The 21,092-nt window shown below is 35.6% G+C and overlaps 1 protein-coding gene across 1 annotated transcript in view; it reads right to left on the reverse strand.

The window, feature by feature from the left end:
- Positions 1-1,021: 1,021 nt before the first annotated feature.
- LOC143228620 (sodium/calcium exchanger 2-like) overlaps positions 1,022-21,092 on the reverse strand; it is a 39,810-nt gene continuing 19,739 nt past the window's right edge. Inside the window, exons 4-7 of the mRNA XM_076459845.1 lie at positions 16,990-17,089; positions 10,749-10,877; positions 1,156-1,315; positions 1,022-1,049 (exon numbers count right to left, since the gene is read on the reverse strand). Coding sequence (XP_076315960.1) covers positions 1,022-1,049; positions 1,156-1,315; positions 10,749-10,877; positions 16,990-17,089 — 417 coding nt within the window. The remainder of the gene's footprint in view (positions 1,050-1,155; positions 1,316-10,748; positions 10,878-16,989; positions 17,090-21,092) is intronic.

The raw sequence follows: 21,092 nt of genomic DNA on the forward strand, positions 1-21,092 counted from the left end.
ATCATAGATGCCCATAGTTTTGGAATGAGACGTTCAACAAGTACATATGGGTGTGATGGTCCACATACTTTTGACCATGTAGTGTCAGTTTACTAAATCATGTACAGTGCCACCTACACTATTAAAATTTTACGTAAACAGTTATAGCTGTATATTAAAAAATAACAAAAATCATGACACTAAAATAACACGTTACTTTTGTGTTGATGGTGATCTTGACCAGGTGTGAGGGTTGAGGGAGGCGGATTTTGTTGTTGTTGTTGTTGTTATGCACAAAGCTACAGAAGGGCCATCTGTTCTCTGCTCACCACAGATATCGAAACGCGATTTTTAGTAGCGTTAAGTCAGCAGACATATCACTGTGCCACTGGGGGCCAAAAGGTAGGCGGAAGGTGAACATAGTGACAATCGTTTGCACCCAGAAAATCTGGGTCTAAAATTATTTAAGGTTGCGATACAGTATAGGTGGCATCGTACACTTTATTAAACATTAGATGACACTTACAACCAGGAAAATATGTCTCTTCATAGCTGATATACTGAAATTAACTGGTACATATATCTACACAAATTTACCTGATCAATAAATTATGAATCCTTCCTACAACTAGAAAACTGAATGGGATCTTTGTCGAGTGAGACAAAACTACTGTACCTGGAATACTGGTTCCGAGCGCCACCAACGATATAGCTGTTATGGTGTCGCGCAAACCTACAGTGCAGCCGAAGAAAGAGGCCAAATCGCCGACAACGGCCGTCAATAAACCTATAACTGCTATACTGCTTACGAAACAGCCCAGCCTCCCAGTAATCTAAACAGGGGAAGCAGAAAGAAGCAAAGGGCCGTCAGGTGAAGCTAATTCATACTAAAAATTATGATGGCAACAAAAAGGCTTACGAGAGTTGCGATGCTTTCTAGTTGCTAAATATTTATTATTACTATCTTCTGTAAGATTCAGGCACAAGAAGAAGTTCCAATTTAATTCGTTCTTTACCAAGTAAGCTAGAAAAGCATGACAATTCACATGAAACCTTTGTTGCGCTGGGGTCTGAAAGATTAATAGAAAAAAAATTATTATTAGTAGTAATTATTACCATTTTCCGAGACGAGGGCGTCTTAGTCCATCACTCTATGTTAGGCCTAAGCCAACTTACCTGGAACACTCATTACCCAAAGCAACAAAGGCAATAGCTGTGACCTGATCTTTGATCTCCAAGGTACAACCGAAGTGGGAAGCTAAGTCGCCGATGAAAGCTGTGAGAATTCCTATTATACAGATAGAAGTGACGAAGCAAAGCCAGCCATCCATATAATCTGCAGAACAGAAATAACTTAACAGCATGCAATAAAGTACCTCCAATCCAGATCACGTATAATGTTGTTTTATGTCTATAGAAAAAGGATATTTTAACACTAAAAATACAACAAAATGTTCGATGTTTCTTCTCCATGAACTTTCAGACAGTGGCGGATTTAAGATTATGTGGACCCATGGGGTAATAATTTTTGTGGGCCCTACATCCCAAGTAATTTTACATACAATAAAATTATCAATGGGCCTCCACTGAGACCATGGGACCTTGTGCTGACCCCCTCTAGTCCCTACCTAAATACGCCACTGCTTCAGAAATTGCAAAATATTTTAAAATTGTAAAAGAGTGTGTGAATTTATCTCACTATACCACGGGAACGCACGAGAGCTTAGCATAGAGATAAACATATTTATTTACACTATGTGACAAATTACGACTAAAAATATATAAATGTTTTGGAACATGGCTGACACATATAACAGTACTAAATAAATAAGCAAACAGTTTTCGAACTTTACTTGACCAATTTCTCTCCCCAGTGAAAAGTAAATAACATTTTTGAGATATAGCTGATTTTCAATATGATAATAAATAAATAGATAGGAATTTTGAAACGTGACTTGTATACACCCCACAACAATACATAGAAAATTGGGGACATTACTTATCTGATATTCATACCTGTAGTGAACACACTGACAAAATTTTCGTAACAGTACAAATTCTCACCTTCGTAATAAATACTTAAGAACTTTTGGAACAGGACTGATTTTCATCTCCGTAATAAATTCATAAGAACTTTTGGAGCAAGACTGATTTAAACCTCTGTAACAAATACATAAGAACGTTTGCAAAAGAACTAATTTTCACCTCAGTAAGATATACATAAGAACTCTTGGAACAGGACTGATTTTCACCTCAGTAATAAATACATGAGAACTTTTGAAACAGGACTGATTTTTATCTCCGTAATAAATATATAAAACTTTTAGAACAAGACCAATTTTCACGTCAGTAGTAAATACATAAGAACTCTTGGAAAAGAAATGATTTTTACCTCCGTAATAAATACATAAGAACTTTTCGAACAGGACTGATTCTCACTTCAGTAATAAATACATAAGAACTTTTGGAGCAAGACTGATTTAAGCCTCCGTATACAAACAAAGAACTTTTAGAACATGACTGATTCTCACGTAAATAATAAATACATAAGAACTTTTCGAACAGGACTGATTCTCACGTAAGTAACAAATACAAAAGAACTTTTAGAACAGGACTGATTCTCACGTAAATAATAAATACATAAGAACTTTTGGAACAGGACTGATTTCACGTAAGTAATAAATACAAAAAGAACTTTTGGAACAGGACTGATTCTCACGTAAATAATAAATACATAAGAACTTTGGAGCAAGACTGATTTAAGCCTCCGTAACAATTACAAAAGAACTTTTCGAACAGGACTGATTTTCACGGAAATAATAAATACATAAGAACTTTTCGAACAGGACTGATTCTCACGTAAGTAATAAATACATAAGAATTTTTGGAGCAAGACTGATTTAAACCTCCGTAACGGATACATAAAATCTTTTGGAGCAGAACTGATTTTCACCTCAGTAATATACACATAAGAACTTTTGGAAGATGATTGATTCTAACCTCAGTAATAAATACATAAGAACTTTTTCAAAAGTATTAATTTTCACTTGAGTAATAAAGAGATAAGAACTTTTGAAAAGGCTGATTTTAACCTTTGTCATAAATACACAAGAATTTTGATTGTTTGTTTTGTTTTTGAATTTCGCGCAAAGCTACACGAGAGCTATCTGCGCTAATTGTCCTTAATTTAGCAGTGTAAGACTAGATGGAAGGCAGCTAGTCATCACCACCCACCGCCAACTCTTGGGCTACTCTTTTATCAACTAATAGTGGAACAGACCATCATATTATAACGCCCCCATGGCTGAAAGATCGAGCATGTTCGGACGACGGGGATTCGAACCCGCGACCCTCAGTTTACGAGTCAAACGCCTTAACCCACCTGGCCACGTCTGGGCAAGTACTTTTGAAAAACGACTAATTTTTACCTGTGTAATGAGTATATAAGAATTTTTGAAACAGGACCTCCGTAATAAATACAAAACGTTTCGAAGTGATTCTTATTTTATCTTATAATTTAAAATGTTTACTTTCAGGTTTTTGTTGTTTTCTCACAGTGTAGGACTTTTTGAAAAAGTTATTGCAGAGAATAATAATTGATCCATTAATTATACCAGCTTATGTATTCGATAATAGGGCAAACCCTGAACTGACACGATCACAATATATATTATACGTCATTCGTGGTCCGGAATGTCAAAATTATCTACGGTAGGAGAATGAAAAGTCACTGATGTACGAAAACGTGTGCTTTGGTTCATACAAGTTAAAACATTTTTTTATCTTCTGGTTAACTGGCTATTACTTTAGATGAGCCATCTACCGACAATAGACTAAATTTGAAGGATTGAATTTCGTGCAAAGCTACACAATGGTTAACTGCACTAACCGTTCCTAATTTAGCAGTGCGAGACTGCAGGAAAGGCAGATATTCAACATGATAAACCGTCATACCTGAGGCTAATCTTTTGCCAACGAAAGGTGGGATTGGACGTCACACTACAACGCCCTACGACTGAAATGAAGGAACATGTTCGGGAACTGTGAGTCGAGCGCCCTACCCCACCTGTTAATTAAAGGTATTCATCATCTGGACAAATTAATGGAAGTCATAAAGAAGGGAGGCCTGCCATAGCCAGGTGGTAAAGGCACTCGACTCCTAATCCGACGGTCACGGGTTCGAATTCCCGTCGCACCAAACATGCTTACCCTTTCAGCCGTGGGGGAGTTATGTGACGATCAACCCCACTATTCGTTGCTAAAAGAGTAGCCCAAGAGTTAGCAGTGGGTGGTAATGACTAGCTGCCTTCACTCTAGTCTTACACTGCTAAATTAGGGACGGCTAGCGGAGATAGCCCTCGTGCAGCTTTGTACGAAATTCAAAACAGAGCGAAACCAAACCAATTATATTTACTGTACATGGAGTAAGTTTGCCATCTGCTGGTGTAAATGAACGTACCATCAAAATGTGACTACATTCAAATAGGGGTGGTGGGTTCCATGATTAAGAAAGTTACTGGTTCATGTAAAGATGATGGTATTGTTGGCATCACATCATCCCAACGTGTCAGATTTTTTTTTTCTAAAATAATTTAAGTTTCAATTATATCGTCAAGTTTATTATACAACCAATTAAAGCGATCGTAAAATAAAACGACAACGAATAAACGAGTGAGTTTAATTAGAATACATAAACGGATAGGCCTTTTATCACTACTGGCAAACTTATGATCTGGATTGGCTTTTGTTTTACTGAATGATTTTGAGCATGCAGGAGAAGCGACGTTATTTCGTGCTGAGAGAAAATGATGTGAAAATAAACGAGACATTTCGATAGACAAACAAAGATATCATGCATCGATAGACAGAAAAGCTGTACCTTAGTAAACCATTTTGATAAGGGACAACATGCAAGATTTGCTAGTTGCGATTACCTAAAGTACGAGTGGATTCTCTCTCTGGTTTCTCTTCCATACGAGGAATAAATAGAACATTTAGCACATCTTTCACGAACGTTATTATATAGTTACACACACATATATATGTATATACAAAATCAGAATATATATTAAAAAACATTAATTACATTCATCGCACATTAAGTATGTTAAGCTTACAATGTACGGTGCGTTTTTAAGTTACAAGTTAAAGAAACATAATTACATAAAAATTAGGTACAATAAGGTTCAGGTAAACATTTCAACAGAAGATATCTAAAATTTACAGCGAAATCCAGTCTTAACAAGTGAAAGTCACAAATACGCTAGGTTATATTTTTTATTTTAAGAAAATCTCGATTTCTTATTTTTCACAACGTTGGCTTAAAATAAGTTTGTGATCGACCCTAACGTGAAGCACACAACTTAAGAATTTATCAGTATAAGTAAGTGTACTAAAATACAAAGAACGAGTTTTTAAAAGTAAAAACTTGACAACAGGTAGCGCTGCAAAGTAACTTCAAACACTGCATATTTTATTACATTAAATGTGATGTTTCCCAAGTGTTAAGATTGGGTAACTGTGACGTTCTTCTTAATTTACAAGCAAATGAAAGAACTCTCATAACAAGCTAACATTTTAACGTGTATTTTCATAAGTGTATCCTGCACTTGCTGTTATATATCTAAATCCAATGAAGATGTAAGGATATTCTATACTGTTACTTGTATAACTTTACGTATACGAAGATCAAAACATATTAAAACAATAAATATTATGCGTCTCTCTTCAAATCCCTGATTGTTAACCTGATGCAGTTACACATTTGAAGGTGATTGCTGTAATTCTGACCGAAGATCTAAAGAAAATAAAAACAGAAACTGAAACAAAATGTGTTTTAATTAAGGCAACACGTACCTCTGTAGTCAACACTATAATACGTAGCGTTACCCTATAGAGACAATCTTATAGTTCATATTGTTACCTGTAGAAACAATCATATGGTTCATATTGTTACCCATACAGACAATTCTATACTTCATATTGTAACCTATAAAGACAAATCTGTACTTCACATTGTTACCTACAGAGACAATTCTATACTTCACATTGCTAGCTATGGAGACAATTCTATACTTCACATTGTTACCTTTAAAGATAATTCTATACTTCATGTTGTTACTTATGGAGATAATCTTACAGTTCATATTGTTACCTTTAAAGACAATTTTATACTGCACATTGTTATCTACAGAGACAATTCTATACTCACATTGTTACCTATAGAGACAATTCTATACTTCACATTGCTAGCTATAGAGACAATTCTATACTTCACATTGTTACCTACAGAGACAATTCTATACTTCACATTGCTAGCTATAGAGACAATTCTATACTTCACATTGCTAGCTATAGAGACAATTTTATACTTCACATTGTTACCTATAGAGACAATTCTATACTTCACATTGTTACCTACAGAGACAATTCTATACTTCACATTGTTACCTATAGATAATTTTATACTTCACATTGTTACCTATAGAGACAATTTTATACTTCACATTGTTACCTATAGAGACAATTCTATACTTCACATTGTTACCTATAGAGACAATTTTATACTTCACATTGTTACCTATAGAGACAATTCTATACTTCACATTGTTACCTATAGATAATTCTATACTTCACATTGTTACCTATAGAGACAATTTTATACTTCACATTGTTACCTATAGAGACAATTCTATACTTCACATTGTAAACTACAGAGACAATTATGTACTTCAAATTGTTACCTAGAGAAACAATTCTATACTTCAAATTGCTACCTATAGAGACATTTCTATACTTCACGTTGTTACTTTTAAAGATAATTCTATACTTTATATTCTTACACATGGAGATAATCTTATAGTTCATATTGTTACCTGTAGAGGCAATTGTATACTTCACATTGGTACCTATAGACCAGTGGTTCTTAACCTTGTTGGAGGTACTGAACCCCGGAAGTTTCGTACTTGCATTCACTGAACCCTTCGTAATTGGAAAAATAAAATATGATTTTTTTTCAAATTCAAAACATAAGTAGATATTTTATTAGTGCACAAAATGAACCATGCATCAGTTGCACACAATATAACTGTGTTCAAAGAACAAAACCAACAAAACATGAATTTCACACAAAACCAAAAACATAACTCAATGAATATTTACTGCAAATCAATGTGACTTTTGCTGTTGCCTTTGAGAGACAAGTTCAGAAATGCGCGGCTTAACCTTGGCAAGTGCCACTCTCATATCATTTTCGCAACAAAGTCTGTTCCATTTTTTTAGTTTTTATGTCTACCATCCTCGAAAAGTATTGCTCGCAAAGATACGTTGTAACAAACGGTATGAATATCTCAAGGGCTTTCTTAGCAATTAGAGGGTACGCTACGATTTGGTGACACCAAAACGTTGAGAGCGTTGTTGTTCTGAAAAGTTGCTGTTGAACCTGGCTCTGCTGAAGTTCAATGATTTCGTCGAGGTATTCATCATTGACATCTGCTGTCGCAACACGAAACGTAAACAGCTGTCTCACCCATGCTGGATATGACTCTCTGGTGGGGAAGTATCCGTCGGGAGACTTTGTGAGCTCATCTAAGTGCATAGCAATTGCTTGGTTCAGTTCCCCGGGTACAGAAATGTCTCCGATTTCAGACATATCTTCGATATTACTCGAAGTTTCCGAAGTTATCATTCTCTGTTCGTCGTTTCCATAACGGTAGCTTTTTTGAAAAGCCTTCAGGTTTTCTTCCGCTTCGATGATGTTGACTCCACCGCCCTTCATCTGTTGACTGAGATGATTGAGAGCATTGAAGATATCGGCCATGTACGCCAAAATGAAAATGAACTCAGATTTTTCGAAGCAATCTGCATGACAATATTGGTGCTCTCGCGAAAACAGGGCTAATTCCACACGCATGGCAAAAACACGATTCAGCACCTTTCCCCGGGATAACCACCGAACGTTAGAATGGTACAGAAGTACCTCGAATTCAGAGCTCATTTCATTACACAGTTCTGCTTCAGGGCACTATTTCGCACAAAGTTCACACATTCCACTACAATTTTTAATACTTCTGCCAGTTTTGAAGGCAAGGTTTTTGTTGCCAACGCATGCCTGTGCAGAACACAGTGCGTTACAATGATGTGTGGTGCATCGGCTTTTACCAACGCACCAAAACCAGAGTTTCGTCCCAGCATGACTGGAGCTCCGTCCGAACAAACTGCAGAAACCATATCCCACGAAAGATCGTTGTCTCTGAAGAAGTCATCCACAAGTTTCTTCACGTCGGCTGCCTTAGTTGTTGTTGTAAGAGGCTTACAAAACAAAAAAAAATCTTTTATCTTGTCGTTCTTCACATAGCGCACGAATACAACAAGCTGGCTTAGATTGGAAATGTCGGTGGTCTCGTCGAGTTGAAGGTTGAATTTTACTTGGCTTGAAATCAGATCTGCAACTACTTGAGTCAAGATGTCATCGCTCATGCCATCTATTCTGCTGCTGATGGTGTCATTTGAAATAGGAATTTGAGATAACTTATTTTCAGCAGCTTTTCCCAGCATGGTATTTGCCATCTTCAACGCAGTTGGTTTTACGAGTGCTTCACCAATGGTGTGTGGTTTGTCCTACTTTGCGATCAAGTACACAACTTCGTACGATGCTGTGAGGATCGGTTTGTTGATGGGTATAAACCCGAGAACAGGCAAAGTAGCCTTTTCATCGAACCTGACTCTCTTTACCTTGAATTCAGCAAGGATTGTGTTCTTGTAGTTCCCGTTACAACGCTAAAATCAGGGGTTCGATTCCCCTCGGTGGGCTGAGCAGATATCCCTTGTGGCTTTGCTATAAGACGAACACACACTTGTAGTTCCAATCTCCATGCAGCTTTAGGGAGTGTTCTCTAAGTTTTGCTGGTGCTAGACTAGAATTGCTCAACTTGGCATTGCAAATCATGCATTGAGGACTCTGACTCCTATCATGTTCCGTTATACACATGAATCCATATTGTACGTATTCGTCCGACAACTTTCTGTTTTTGGTCAACATAGTTAGTATGAAGGGAGTGAAAGATTAGGAAAATAAATCACAAATGACGCACGATTACTACAGTCACAAATCGACTGCTAAGCGCACGAAGTTCCCTGCAGCACAGATATTAAGGCCAAGTGATGTGACGTGATCAGCCGCAGCCAATGATGGCCAAGTGAAGCATGACGTCACGAATCATACGAGTAGGGTGAACGGAACGGACACACACACTGTGTGTGTCTTGACCTCCGCCGAATCCCTGAGACTGACTCACCAAACCCCTGGGGTTCGATTAAACCCAGGTTAAGAACCACTGCTATAGAGACAATTCTACACTTCACATTGTTACCCATAGAGACAAGTCTATACTTTACGTTGTTACCTATAAAGACAATTCTTTAATTCACAGTGTTACCTATAGAGACAATACTATACTGCACATTGCTACCGAAAGAGACAATTCTATACTTCACATTGTTAACCACACAGACAATTCTATACATCACATTTTTACCTAGAGAAACAATCTTATAGTTCATATTGTTACCTATAGAGACAATTCTATACTTCATGTTGTTACCTATAGAGACAATTCTGTACTTCATATTGTTACCCATAAAGACAAGTCTATAATTCAGTGTTACCTATAGAGAAAATTCTATACTTTACATTGTTACCTACAGAGATTGTTCTATACTTCACATTGTTAACTACACAGACAATTCTATACTTCACATTGTTACCTGGAAAAACAATCTTATAATTCATATTGTTACCTACAGAGACATCTCTGTACTTCACATTGCTACCTACGGTGACATTCTTATAGTTCTTATAGATACCTGCAAAAACAATTTTATACTTCACATTGTTACCTAGAGACAATTCTATAATTCTATACTGCACATTGCTACCTATAGAGACAATTCTATTCTTCACATTGTTACCTGTAGAGACAATTCTATTCTTCACATTGTCACCTAATGAGACAATTTTATACTACACATTGTTACTTATAGAGACAATTTTATACTTCACAATGTTACCTACTGAGACAATTCTATACTTCACATTGTTACCTATAGGGACAATTATATACTCCACATTGTCATCTATGCAGACAATTTTATATTACACCTTGTTACTTATAGAGACAATTCTATACTTGACATTGTTACCTATAGAGAGAATTATATACTTGACATTGTTACCTATAGAGACAATTCTATACTTGACATTGTTACCTATAGAGACAATTCTATACTTGACATTGTTACCTTTAGAGACAATTCTATACTTCACATTGTCACCTATAGAGACAATTTTATACTACACATTGCTACTTATAGAGACAATTCTATACTTGACATTGTTACCTATAGAGACAATTCTATACTTCACATTGTCACCTATAGAGACAATTTTATACCCTACATTGTGACTTATAGAGACAATTCTATACTTCATTTTGTTACCTATAAGTAAATAAAGCTCACCACTTACTGTTTGTGTGGAAATAATATAAAATCTTTAAATTTCATTATTAAAAAATACACACAGAATATAAAAAGAGAGCAATCATAAGGAATAGCTAAAGCATTTTCATGTGTCTGTTTTGTTCCACCGTTAATGTTCATTATTAATCTTAGACTGAGTTGTAATGACACCATTTTTAACCAGAACAATCTAAACAAGATTTGTTCTGGACGAGGATTTTAGGTTTCAGAAAAATGTAGTCGTTATTTACCTGCAGGCGGGACAAAAGCGAATAGTACCTTCCAAAATATGGTGAAGAAATGCATGACATAGTCACCGCTAGAGGGCAGTTTTTGATCTTCGTCATCGTCATTTTCTTCCCCCTCTTCATCGTCGTCGCCTATTTCCGATCAGAAACAATAATCAGTGAAATTTATTAATATTTTAGGACCTTGTCAACCGTAATTAAACATAACGAAAGTGTCTTTGAAGTAATTTGTCTTTAACTTTGGTCTTTTTCCTCTCCGTCTCTCGTTTAACACCAAGATAACACCGGTAGGATTTCTAGCTCCAAAATCAACATGTAGTTATACATCTGGGAATAACCTATTCTACTGCATTTTAAGGAATCGTTGCTTATGGCAATTTAAGAGCAGTTAAATTATCACAGATTATTCATTACACACGTGAAATTTAATTTGGAATAAAGTTCCTTCTAAATAATTTCGTAGTCGTGGCATGGTCAGGTGGTTGAGGCACTCGACTTGCAATCTGAGGTCGCGGGTTCGAATCCCGTCACACCTAACATGCTCGCCCTTTCAGCCATGGGGTTGTATAATGTTACGGTCAATCCCACTATTCGTTGGTAAAGAGCAGCTCAAGAGTTAGCGATGGGTGGTGATGACTAGTTGCCTTCCCTCTAGTCTTACGTTGCTAAATTAGGGACGGTTAGCGCAGATAGTCTTCGTGTAGATTTGCACAAAATTCCAAACAAATCAAACTAAAGAATTTCGTACCTCATTGGAAAAGGTAGCCCGATGCAGAAAAACAAAAAGTCCTTAAGAAAAGTGATTAACTTTCGATATTCTAGGTTTATTCCTATCATTGATCGACTGTAGGACTGGTTTGGTTTGTTCTGAATTCGCGCAAAGCTACACGATGGTTATCCGCGCTAGCCGTCCCTAATTTAGCAGTGTAAGACTAGAGAGAAGGCAACTAGTTATCACCACCCACCGCCAACTCTTATGCTACTCATTTACCAACGAATAGTGAGTGGGATTGACCGTCATATTATAACGCCCCGACGGCTGCAATGGCGAGCATGTTTAGTGTGACGGGGGTTCGAACCCGCGTCCATCAGATTACCGACTGGAGGAAAAGGTGGAAAATAAACCGTGACTATCATAGACCGATTACAGGAAAAGCTAAAAAACAAACCATGCCTGTGATAGACTAATAGAAAAACATGACTTATACGATATGCACGTGCAATAAATATCACAGCTGCTACACGTGGTCACGAGTAGCCTCTACGTCGAAGCCATTTCATAAGAAGATTGGAAATCATGACAAACTGCGATAATCTACTGGAAATCTCTTAATTCTTGTAAGTTTTGTCAAACTGTCGTCTACAGTACAGCAAGACTCACCTCCATAAGCCTAGAGCTACCTAGTTACACCAGTAAATACTTAAACCAGAACCCTTCGAGGTTTAATATATGTGCGTGAATTTACATGACAAAAGTTCCAAATACAGTTAATTCATAATATAATGATATACTATAAATGAAATACTGTATTTTTTGATAGGCTGAAAACACACGTTTTACCTCATAAAGGAGTTTCATTTGTCTCTGAGGTATCACAACCACTGTCATACAACATTAAACCACAAACGTTGGTTTAGACATCAGACATACCAAACAACCAATATGACCGGAGAAGATGGGTTAACTACGAAAATATCGGGTTAAGAACATTATAGTAAAATACTTTTGAATATTCAACTCATCAAGCCACGTAAAAACTGCGGCTGATAAAAAGTCGCAGTGGAACGGGATGTATCAGAACTACATTTTGGCATTTTCTGAGATTCATAGATAGTGTGATACCACTAAAAATGTATCGCTTTAGATCACTTTCCGATACGAAATATTCATACATTTAGAACATAACTGCGTGTTCTGCTTGGATATTTATAATATCCATGACAAAGATTTTTATGTAATGTCATTTGAAATATGGATCAATATGGGTACCAGGACCACTCAAAAGAGACCTTCAACATATTATTCCCCAATTTTGCTAAGGAAAATAAGTCGTCTAGTAATAGGTAATAATACATGAACAAAAAAGGTCAGTGGCAAAATCGTCCACATGTAGTAGACAATAGTAAGCAGCATAATAAAGTACCTTCTTCTGTAATAACGAGACCAAGAGGGTATGGGTTCACTAAGATAATGCTTACAGTCAACATATCCCGTTCAACTAAGACATACCACGAGTAGCTGAAGAATAAAACGGGTATTCATACTATTCCGTATGAAGATATATCGACGGAATCACCTATATATTTCTATGTGATCGGACTGTTGAAATGGGCAGTGGAAAACTATTGTCTTCGTACAATAGATGGCCTGATGGAAAGCCATCTACTTTAGACACGACAGCTTCATTATGGAGTATTCTGCGAAGGAAAGTACGCTGCGAGACTATTGTCAAGATGCACGGTCGTCAGATAGAGCAGGAACGAACATGGCAATATGGACTGTAACGACGCGGTGAGAGTCAAAAATCGTTTTAAAATAACGTACAAAAACAACTTTCTGGGGGTTTCTATCTTATCGATTACATATTATATTACAGAGAATAAGACCAAATTCTCAACACTGATCTCAATTCTACTATTTGTATTTTTGTTTTTGAATTTGATTTTCACGCAAAGCTACACGAGGTCTATCAGCGCTTGCAGTCCCTAATTTGCAGTGTAAGACTAGAGAGAAAGCAGCTAGTGATCACCCCCCTGTCGCCAAGTCTTGGGCTATTCTTTTATTAACGAATACTGGGATTCACCGTCACATTATAACGCCCTCATGGCTGAAAGGGCGAACATGTTTGGTGCAATGGAGATTCGAACCTGCGACCCTCAAATTACGAGTCGAGCGCTTTTACTACCTGATAATGCCGGGCTTCGATTTTACTGACTGACTATTGAAGCCAGTGAATAACAAGAAATTCTCATCATAGGTTCTCGGGTGTATATTCTACGTACAGGAACTGGTCATTCACTGGAATGCCTATCAATGTTTCAAAATAACTACAATAAACCTACCAATAAATTCGGAATTCCACTTTTTCACGTTTGAAATATAACATTATTAAAAACAAACAGATAAATATATCTAGGTTTCTAGGCTATACGATATCTTTTGAACTGAAGCTTTTCATGATTGCACAAGATGAAGTGACAGTCGTGACTAGACACATGGGGTGTCAAATAGGCTTAGGGAAAATAAAAAATAATCGAAGTCTGTTGGGTAAAGATAAGGTATTTGGTACAATTTTCTGGAAACAGGAAATGCATAGGCCAGTTACTATAAGGTTAAGTTCAAGAGGAAAAAAAAACAACCAGTTAAAGTGATTTGGAATTTCTCAAGCGCAAAAAGTCTGGAGTTACAACAGGGGCAGATTATTTGCCAAGACAGACTTATGTCAATGAAAACAACTAACTAAGCTACAAGAAACAATTGTTAATATTGTTACTACATATCAAACTGTAACAGTTTGAGCCACGAGTTACAGCAGTTAGATTATTACAGTCAGGTTATTATAAAAACTAATCATTAGTCTATATCACTCCGAACTGTGAAACGTATGTTTATTCATTTGTACCACTCCAAACTGAACAAATACGTAGTTATCAGTCTATGTTGCACCAAAATAGAAGTAACCAAGTATGAAACACACACACTTATCGGTGTCTGTCACTCCAAAGTGTGAAAATACATTTATCAAATTGCATCACGCCAAACTGTTTTCCAGTATATATTTTACAAACTATAAATTTCACAAGCTGTACTGTCACTGGAAAAAAATTAGAGGAACATGTTTTGGAAGTTCAATGATAGGTTTCTAAAGTATTTAAAAGGTAGGTGGAGTTAATATGAAAGACTTACAAAAGTTAAAAACGAGAGAAAGGAAAACATGAAACTCAGCATATAAGACGAATGATAAATTCGGAAATAAGCTGAAATAAAGATGGAACTGAAATACAATAAAGCTGATATAAATAAATTGAAAGTGTCACATTGAAATAAAGGAAAATATAAATTAATCTAAGTTGCAAAGAGAAACAAATGAAAGCATAAGTAATCTAAGTAGCAAATAGAAACAAATGAAAGCATAACTAATCTAAGTAGAAAACAGAAACAAATGAAAGCATAACTAATCTTAGTAGCAACTAGAAAAATGTGAAAGCATAAGGTAATCTAAGTAGCAAATAGCAACAGATGAAAGCATAAGTAATCTAGTAGCAAATAGAAAAATGTGAAAGCATAAGTGTAAAAGTTATGGGAAAAATGAATAATGTAAGAATAATGAAAAGACAAGGGAATAAAAACTAAAATATAAGCTAACATTGTGTGAAGAGGAAGAGATCAGAGATCTAATTCTCCCGCTAGTACAGCGGTATGTCTACGGATTTAAAACGCTAAAATTATGGGTTCGAATCCCGTCGGTGAACTCAGGAGATAGCCCGATGTGGCTTTGCTATAAGAAAACGCACACATACTTTACAGATCTAAACTAACAACGTGTGAAGAAGAAGAGATCAGAGATCTAAACCAACAATGTGTGAGGAAGAAGATCATAAATCTAAACTAACGATGTGTGAGGAAGAAGAAGATCACAGATCTAAACTAACGATGTGTGAGGAAGAAGAAGATCACAGATCTAAACTAACAATGTGTGAAGAAAAAGAAGATCACAGATCTAAACTAACAATGTGTGAAGAAAAAGAAGATCACAGATCTAAACTAACGATGTGTGAGGAAGAAGAAGATCACAGATCTAAACTAACAATGTGTGAAGAAGAGAAAGATCACAGATCTAAACTAACACTGTGTGAAGAAGAGAAAGATCACAGATCTAAACTAACACTGTGTGAAGAAGAGAAAGATCAGAGATCTAAACTAACACTGTGTGAAGAAGGGAAAGATCACAGATCTAAACTAACACTGTATGAAGAAGAGAAAGATCAGAGATCTAAACTAACACTGTGTGAAGAAGAGAAAGATCAGAGATCTAAACTAACACTGTGTGAAGAAGAGAAAGATCACAGATCTAAACTAACACTGTGTGAAGAAGAGAAAGATCAGAGATCTAAACTAACACTGTGTGAAGAAGGGAAAGATCACAGATCTAAACTAACACTGTATGAAGAAGAGAAAGATCAGAGATCTAAACTAACACTGTGTGAAGAAGAGAAAGATCAGAGATCTAAACTAACAATGTGTGAAGAAGAGAAAGATCAGAGATCTAAACTAACACTGTGCGAAGAAGAAGAAGATCACAGATCTAAACTAACACTGTGCGAAGAAGAAGAAGATCACAGATCTAAACTAACAATGTGTGAAGAAAAAGAAGATCACAGATCTAAACTAACACTGTGTGAAGAAGAGAAAGATCACAGATCTAAACTAACAATGTGTGAAGAAAAAGAAGATCACAGATCTAAACTAACACTGTGTGAAGAAGAGAAAGATCACAGATCTAAACTAACACTGTGTGAAGAAGAGAAAGATCAGAGATCTAAACTAACACTGTGTGAAGAAGGGAAAGATCACAGATCTAAACTAACACTGTATGAAGAAGAGAAAGATCAGAGATCTAAACTAACACTGTGTGAAGAAGAGAAAGATCAGAGATCTAAACTAACAATGTGTGAAGAAGAGAAAGGTCAGAGATCTAAACTAACACTGTGCGAAGAAGAGAAAGATCAGAGATCTAAACTAACACTGTGTGATAAGCAGGAGCCTGTTATATTCACATATTTATTGTGGATACTACAAATCACCATTAAAATTTCTAGAAACATTTTCTCTTTCGTAAATGAAAAAACTTTACATAATTATGAAAGATCACAGTGTTGAGGAAGAGCATACACTCAATTAACATTTCAAACTACAAAGTTGAAAATTTATTGAAAACTGTTTTAAATCTAGCTATTTCATCTTGTATCGAGAGGTTCAAATTGTAATTAAATAAAAAAAATTGTTTGAGTGCAAATTTCGACTTTAATAATCGTTTCTTTATTCTCCACGAAAAAATAATTTCAGAGGTTTTCAAGTTATAAAATATCTTTCTTACAGAATGTCTGCTTGCAAATGACATCGTTACGTAACAACTTAGTAAAGTACTGATAACAATGATGCTGCTTGGACCACGCATCGAACGTTGTGCGGTTCATAACATTCTTTACGATAGCTTAGAGACAATGAAACCGGTGTACTTACCTGTGCCTACAGTAACAGCTTCTACAAACTGCTCTTTCCACGTTGATGTCCCGAACGTGAGCGACGCGTTCGCTTTTTGGAAGAGTTTATCCACCGTATTCTAACGATTGAAAACAGATAAAAGTTTTATCCGTACCGCACAGAAAGCTATACCATAATGCTGCCATAAAGTTCTATAATTGTTTTATATGCTCAAGTTAACAGAATTAAAGGCTGCTATAGCCCGTGCTCGGTGTTGTTGTATTTTCTCTTATCACAATAAATGTAAGAGCTAACTAAGCTTAGCACTATAAATCTAATATCTAGCTAAGCTTACCACTATAAATCTAAGATCTAGCTAAGCTGAAGTCTATAAATATAAGATGTAGATAAGCTTACCACTATACATCTAAGATCTAGCTAAGCTGAAGTCTATAAATATAAGATGTAGATAAGCTTACCACTATACATCTAAGATCTAGCTAAGCTTACCTCAGTAAAAATAAGATCTAGCAAAGCCTACCACTATAAATCTAAGATATAGCTGAGCTTACCACTATAAATCTAAGATATAGATAAGCTGAACTATATAAATGTAAGATCTAGATAAGATGAACTATATAAATGTAAGATCTAGAGAAGCTTACCTCTATAAATGTAAGATCTAGATAAGCTTGTCACTATAAATGTAAAATATAGCTAAGCTGAACTATATAAATGTAAGATCTAGATAAGCTTACCACTATAAATCTAAGATATAGATAAGCTGAACTATATAAATGTAAGATCTAGATAAGCTGAACTATATAAATGTAAGATCTAGAGAAGCTGAACTATATAAATGTAAGATCTAGAGAAGCTTACCACTATAAATCTAAGATCTAGATAAGCTGAACTATATAAATGTAAGATCTAGATAAGCTTACCACTATAAATGTACGATATAGCTGAGCTTACCACTATAAATCTAAGATATAGATAAGCTGAACTATATAAATCTAAGATATAGATAAGCTGAACTATATAAATGTAAGATCTAGATAAGCTGAACTATATAAATGTAAGATCTAGATAAGCTTACCTCTATAAATGTAAAATCTAGATAAGCTTGTCACTATAAATGTAAGATATAGCTAAGCTGAACTATATAAATGTAAGATCTAGATAAGCTGAACTATATAAATGTAAGATCTAGATAAGCTTGTCACTATAAATGTACGATATAGCTAAGCTGAACTATATAAATGTAAGATCTAGAGAAGCTTGTCACTATAAATGTACGATATAGCTAAGCTTACCTCTATAAATGTAAAATCTAGATAAGCTTGTCACTATAAATGTACGATCTAGCTAAGCTTACTACTAAAGATCTAAGATCTAGCTAAGCTGAACTATATAAATGTAAGATCTAGATAAGCTTACCACTATAAATGTAAAATCTAGATAAGCTTGTCACTATAAATGTAAGATATAGCTAAGCTTACTACTAAAGATCTAAGATCTAGCTAAGCTTAACTCTATAAAGGTAAGATCTAGCTAAGCTTAACTCTTTTAAAGTAAGATCTAGATAAGCTTATCTCTATAAAGGTAAGATCTAGATAAGCTTAACTCTAAAAAGGTAAGACCTAGCTAAGCTTACTTCTAGAAACTGAATTAAAATCACACGGACGAATCGGATTACGACGATATTTCAAAATTTATATTTTCTAGGACAGCCAAGAAATTATTTTGAATTTTAAAAGCATGTTATAACAACTCGCTCAGAAACAAGGTTACTAATAATTAACACTAGCACTTCTAAAAAAGGTTACTAATAACTAACACTAGCACTTCTAAAAAAGGTTACTAATAACTAACACTAGCACTTCTAAAAAAGGTTACTAATAACTAACACTAGCACTTCTAAAAAAGGTTACTAATAACTAACACTAGCACTTCTAAAAAAGGTTACTAATAACTAACACCAGCACTTCTAAAAAAGGTTACTAATAACTAACACTAGCACTTCTAAAAAAGATTACTAATAACTAACACTAGCACTTCTAAAAAAGGTTACTAATAACTAACACTAGCACTTCTAAAAAAGGTTACTAATAACTAACACTAGCACTTCTAAAAAAGGTTACTAATAACTAACACCAGCACTTCTAAAAAAGGTTACTAATAACTAACACTGGCACTTCCAAAAAAGGTTACTAATAACTAACACTAGCACTTCCAAAAAAGGTTACTAATAACTAACACTAGCACTTCTAAAAAGGTTACTAATAACTAACACTAGCACTTCTAAAAAAGGTTACTAATAACTAACACTAGCACTTCTAAAAAGGTTACTAATAACTAACACTAGCACTTCTAAAAAGGTTACTAATAACTAACACTAGCACTTCTAAAAAGGTTACTAACAACTAACACCAGCACTTCTAAAAAAGGTTACTAATAACTAACACCAGCACTTCTAAAAAGGTTACTAATAACTAACACTAGCACTTTTTTAATACTGGTGTGTTTATTGAAAATGTTGTAAAGTCGCGTTACCGAAACGAAAACTCCGTCCAAACGTAACATAAACAGCATTATAAATAAAGTACACAATAACGATAAAAATGTATTAACTGTTTAATCAGAGAAAAATATAGATCGATAAAAAAACTTATCAGCCAACGGCTGAATAACAGAAATAAAGTAAAAATTCAGCCATTAACTCTTACTTATACTACTATTCGTAATCGTTGATTCCAAAACTTTTGAACAGTTATTTGGCCAACGACATCTTCTAGTTTCACATTAATACAGTCCTAACCGAACATGTGTTTTAAGAAGCTTTTTTTTTTGTTGGTCTTTCAAAACCCCTTCTTTCTGTTCCAGCAGAGAAACTGGTCTGACGTCACATTGAGAACAGCCAATTCGTTCTGACGTCACAGTGAGACAAACAGATTGTTCCAATGGTATATTGAGACCAGCCAGAACATCCTGACGTTAAAATAAGGCCAGCTGAATTATTCTGACATTACAATGACACCAACCAGAGTGTTCTAATGGCACGTTGGGCCCAGCTAGAACATCCTGGCGTTACAATAAGGCCAGCTGAATTATTCTGACATTACAATGACACCAACCAGAGTGTTCTAATGGCACGTTGGGCCCAGCTAGAACATCCTGACGTTACAATAATGCCAGCTGAATTATTCTGACATTACAATGACACCAACCAGAGTGTTCTAATGGCACGTTGGGCCCAGCTAGAACATCCTGGCGTTACAATAAGGCCAGCTGAATTATTCTGACATTACAATGACACCAACCAGAGTGTTCTAATGGCACGTTGGGCCCAGCTAGAACATCCTGACGTTACAATAATGCCAGCTGAATTATTCTGACATTACAATGACACCAACCAGAGTGTTCTAATGGCACGTTGGGCCCAGCTAGAACATCCTGGCGTTACAATAAAGCCAGCTGAATTATTCTGACATTACAATGACACCAACCAGAGTGTTCTAATGGCACGTTGGGCCCAGCTAGAACATCCTGGCGTTAAAATAAGGCCAGCTGAATTATTCTGACATTACAATGACATCAACCAGAGTGTTCTAATGGCACGTTGGGCCCAGCTAGAACATCCTGGCGTTACAATAAGGCCAGCTGAATTATTCTGACATTACAATGACACCAACTAGATTATTCTAATGGTACGTTGGAACCACTCATGTTGATCTCATGTTACAATTAGATTATCAGGTTGTTTTGACGTTCCATTAAAATATGTTACATTGTTCTGACCTTGCAATGAGGTTGTCAGATTTATCTAACGTTACAACGAGGTCCATCAGATCATTTTCACGTAATATTGAGGTCAGTTAGATTTTCTGACGTCACAATGTTGAAGCTAAAACTCTGTGGTTCGTTCACTTTCATACATGAGCAATCGCGTTCTTCCTTTTCTATTCTGTTCACTTCATTCTATTACACATCCTGTTACCACGTCAATTCCTAACACTTACCAGTTGGTACCAGTTCATCTACGAATACCACAATAAATAAACAAAGCTCAAACCTGTCCAACACGACTTTTTCACTTGCAAAACGAACTAATTAAATCTTAATAACTAGTTATTTACCCA

This window comes from Tachypleus tridentatus, chromosome 10, assembly GCF_004210375.1.
Source record: "Tachypleus tridentatus isolate NWPU-2018 chromosome 10, ASM421037v1, whole genome shotgun sequence".
In the NCBI taxonomy this organism is placed as follows: Eukaryota; Metazoa; Arthropoda; class Merostomata; order Xiphosura; family Limulidae; genus Tachypleus; species Tachypleus tridentatus.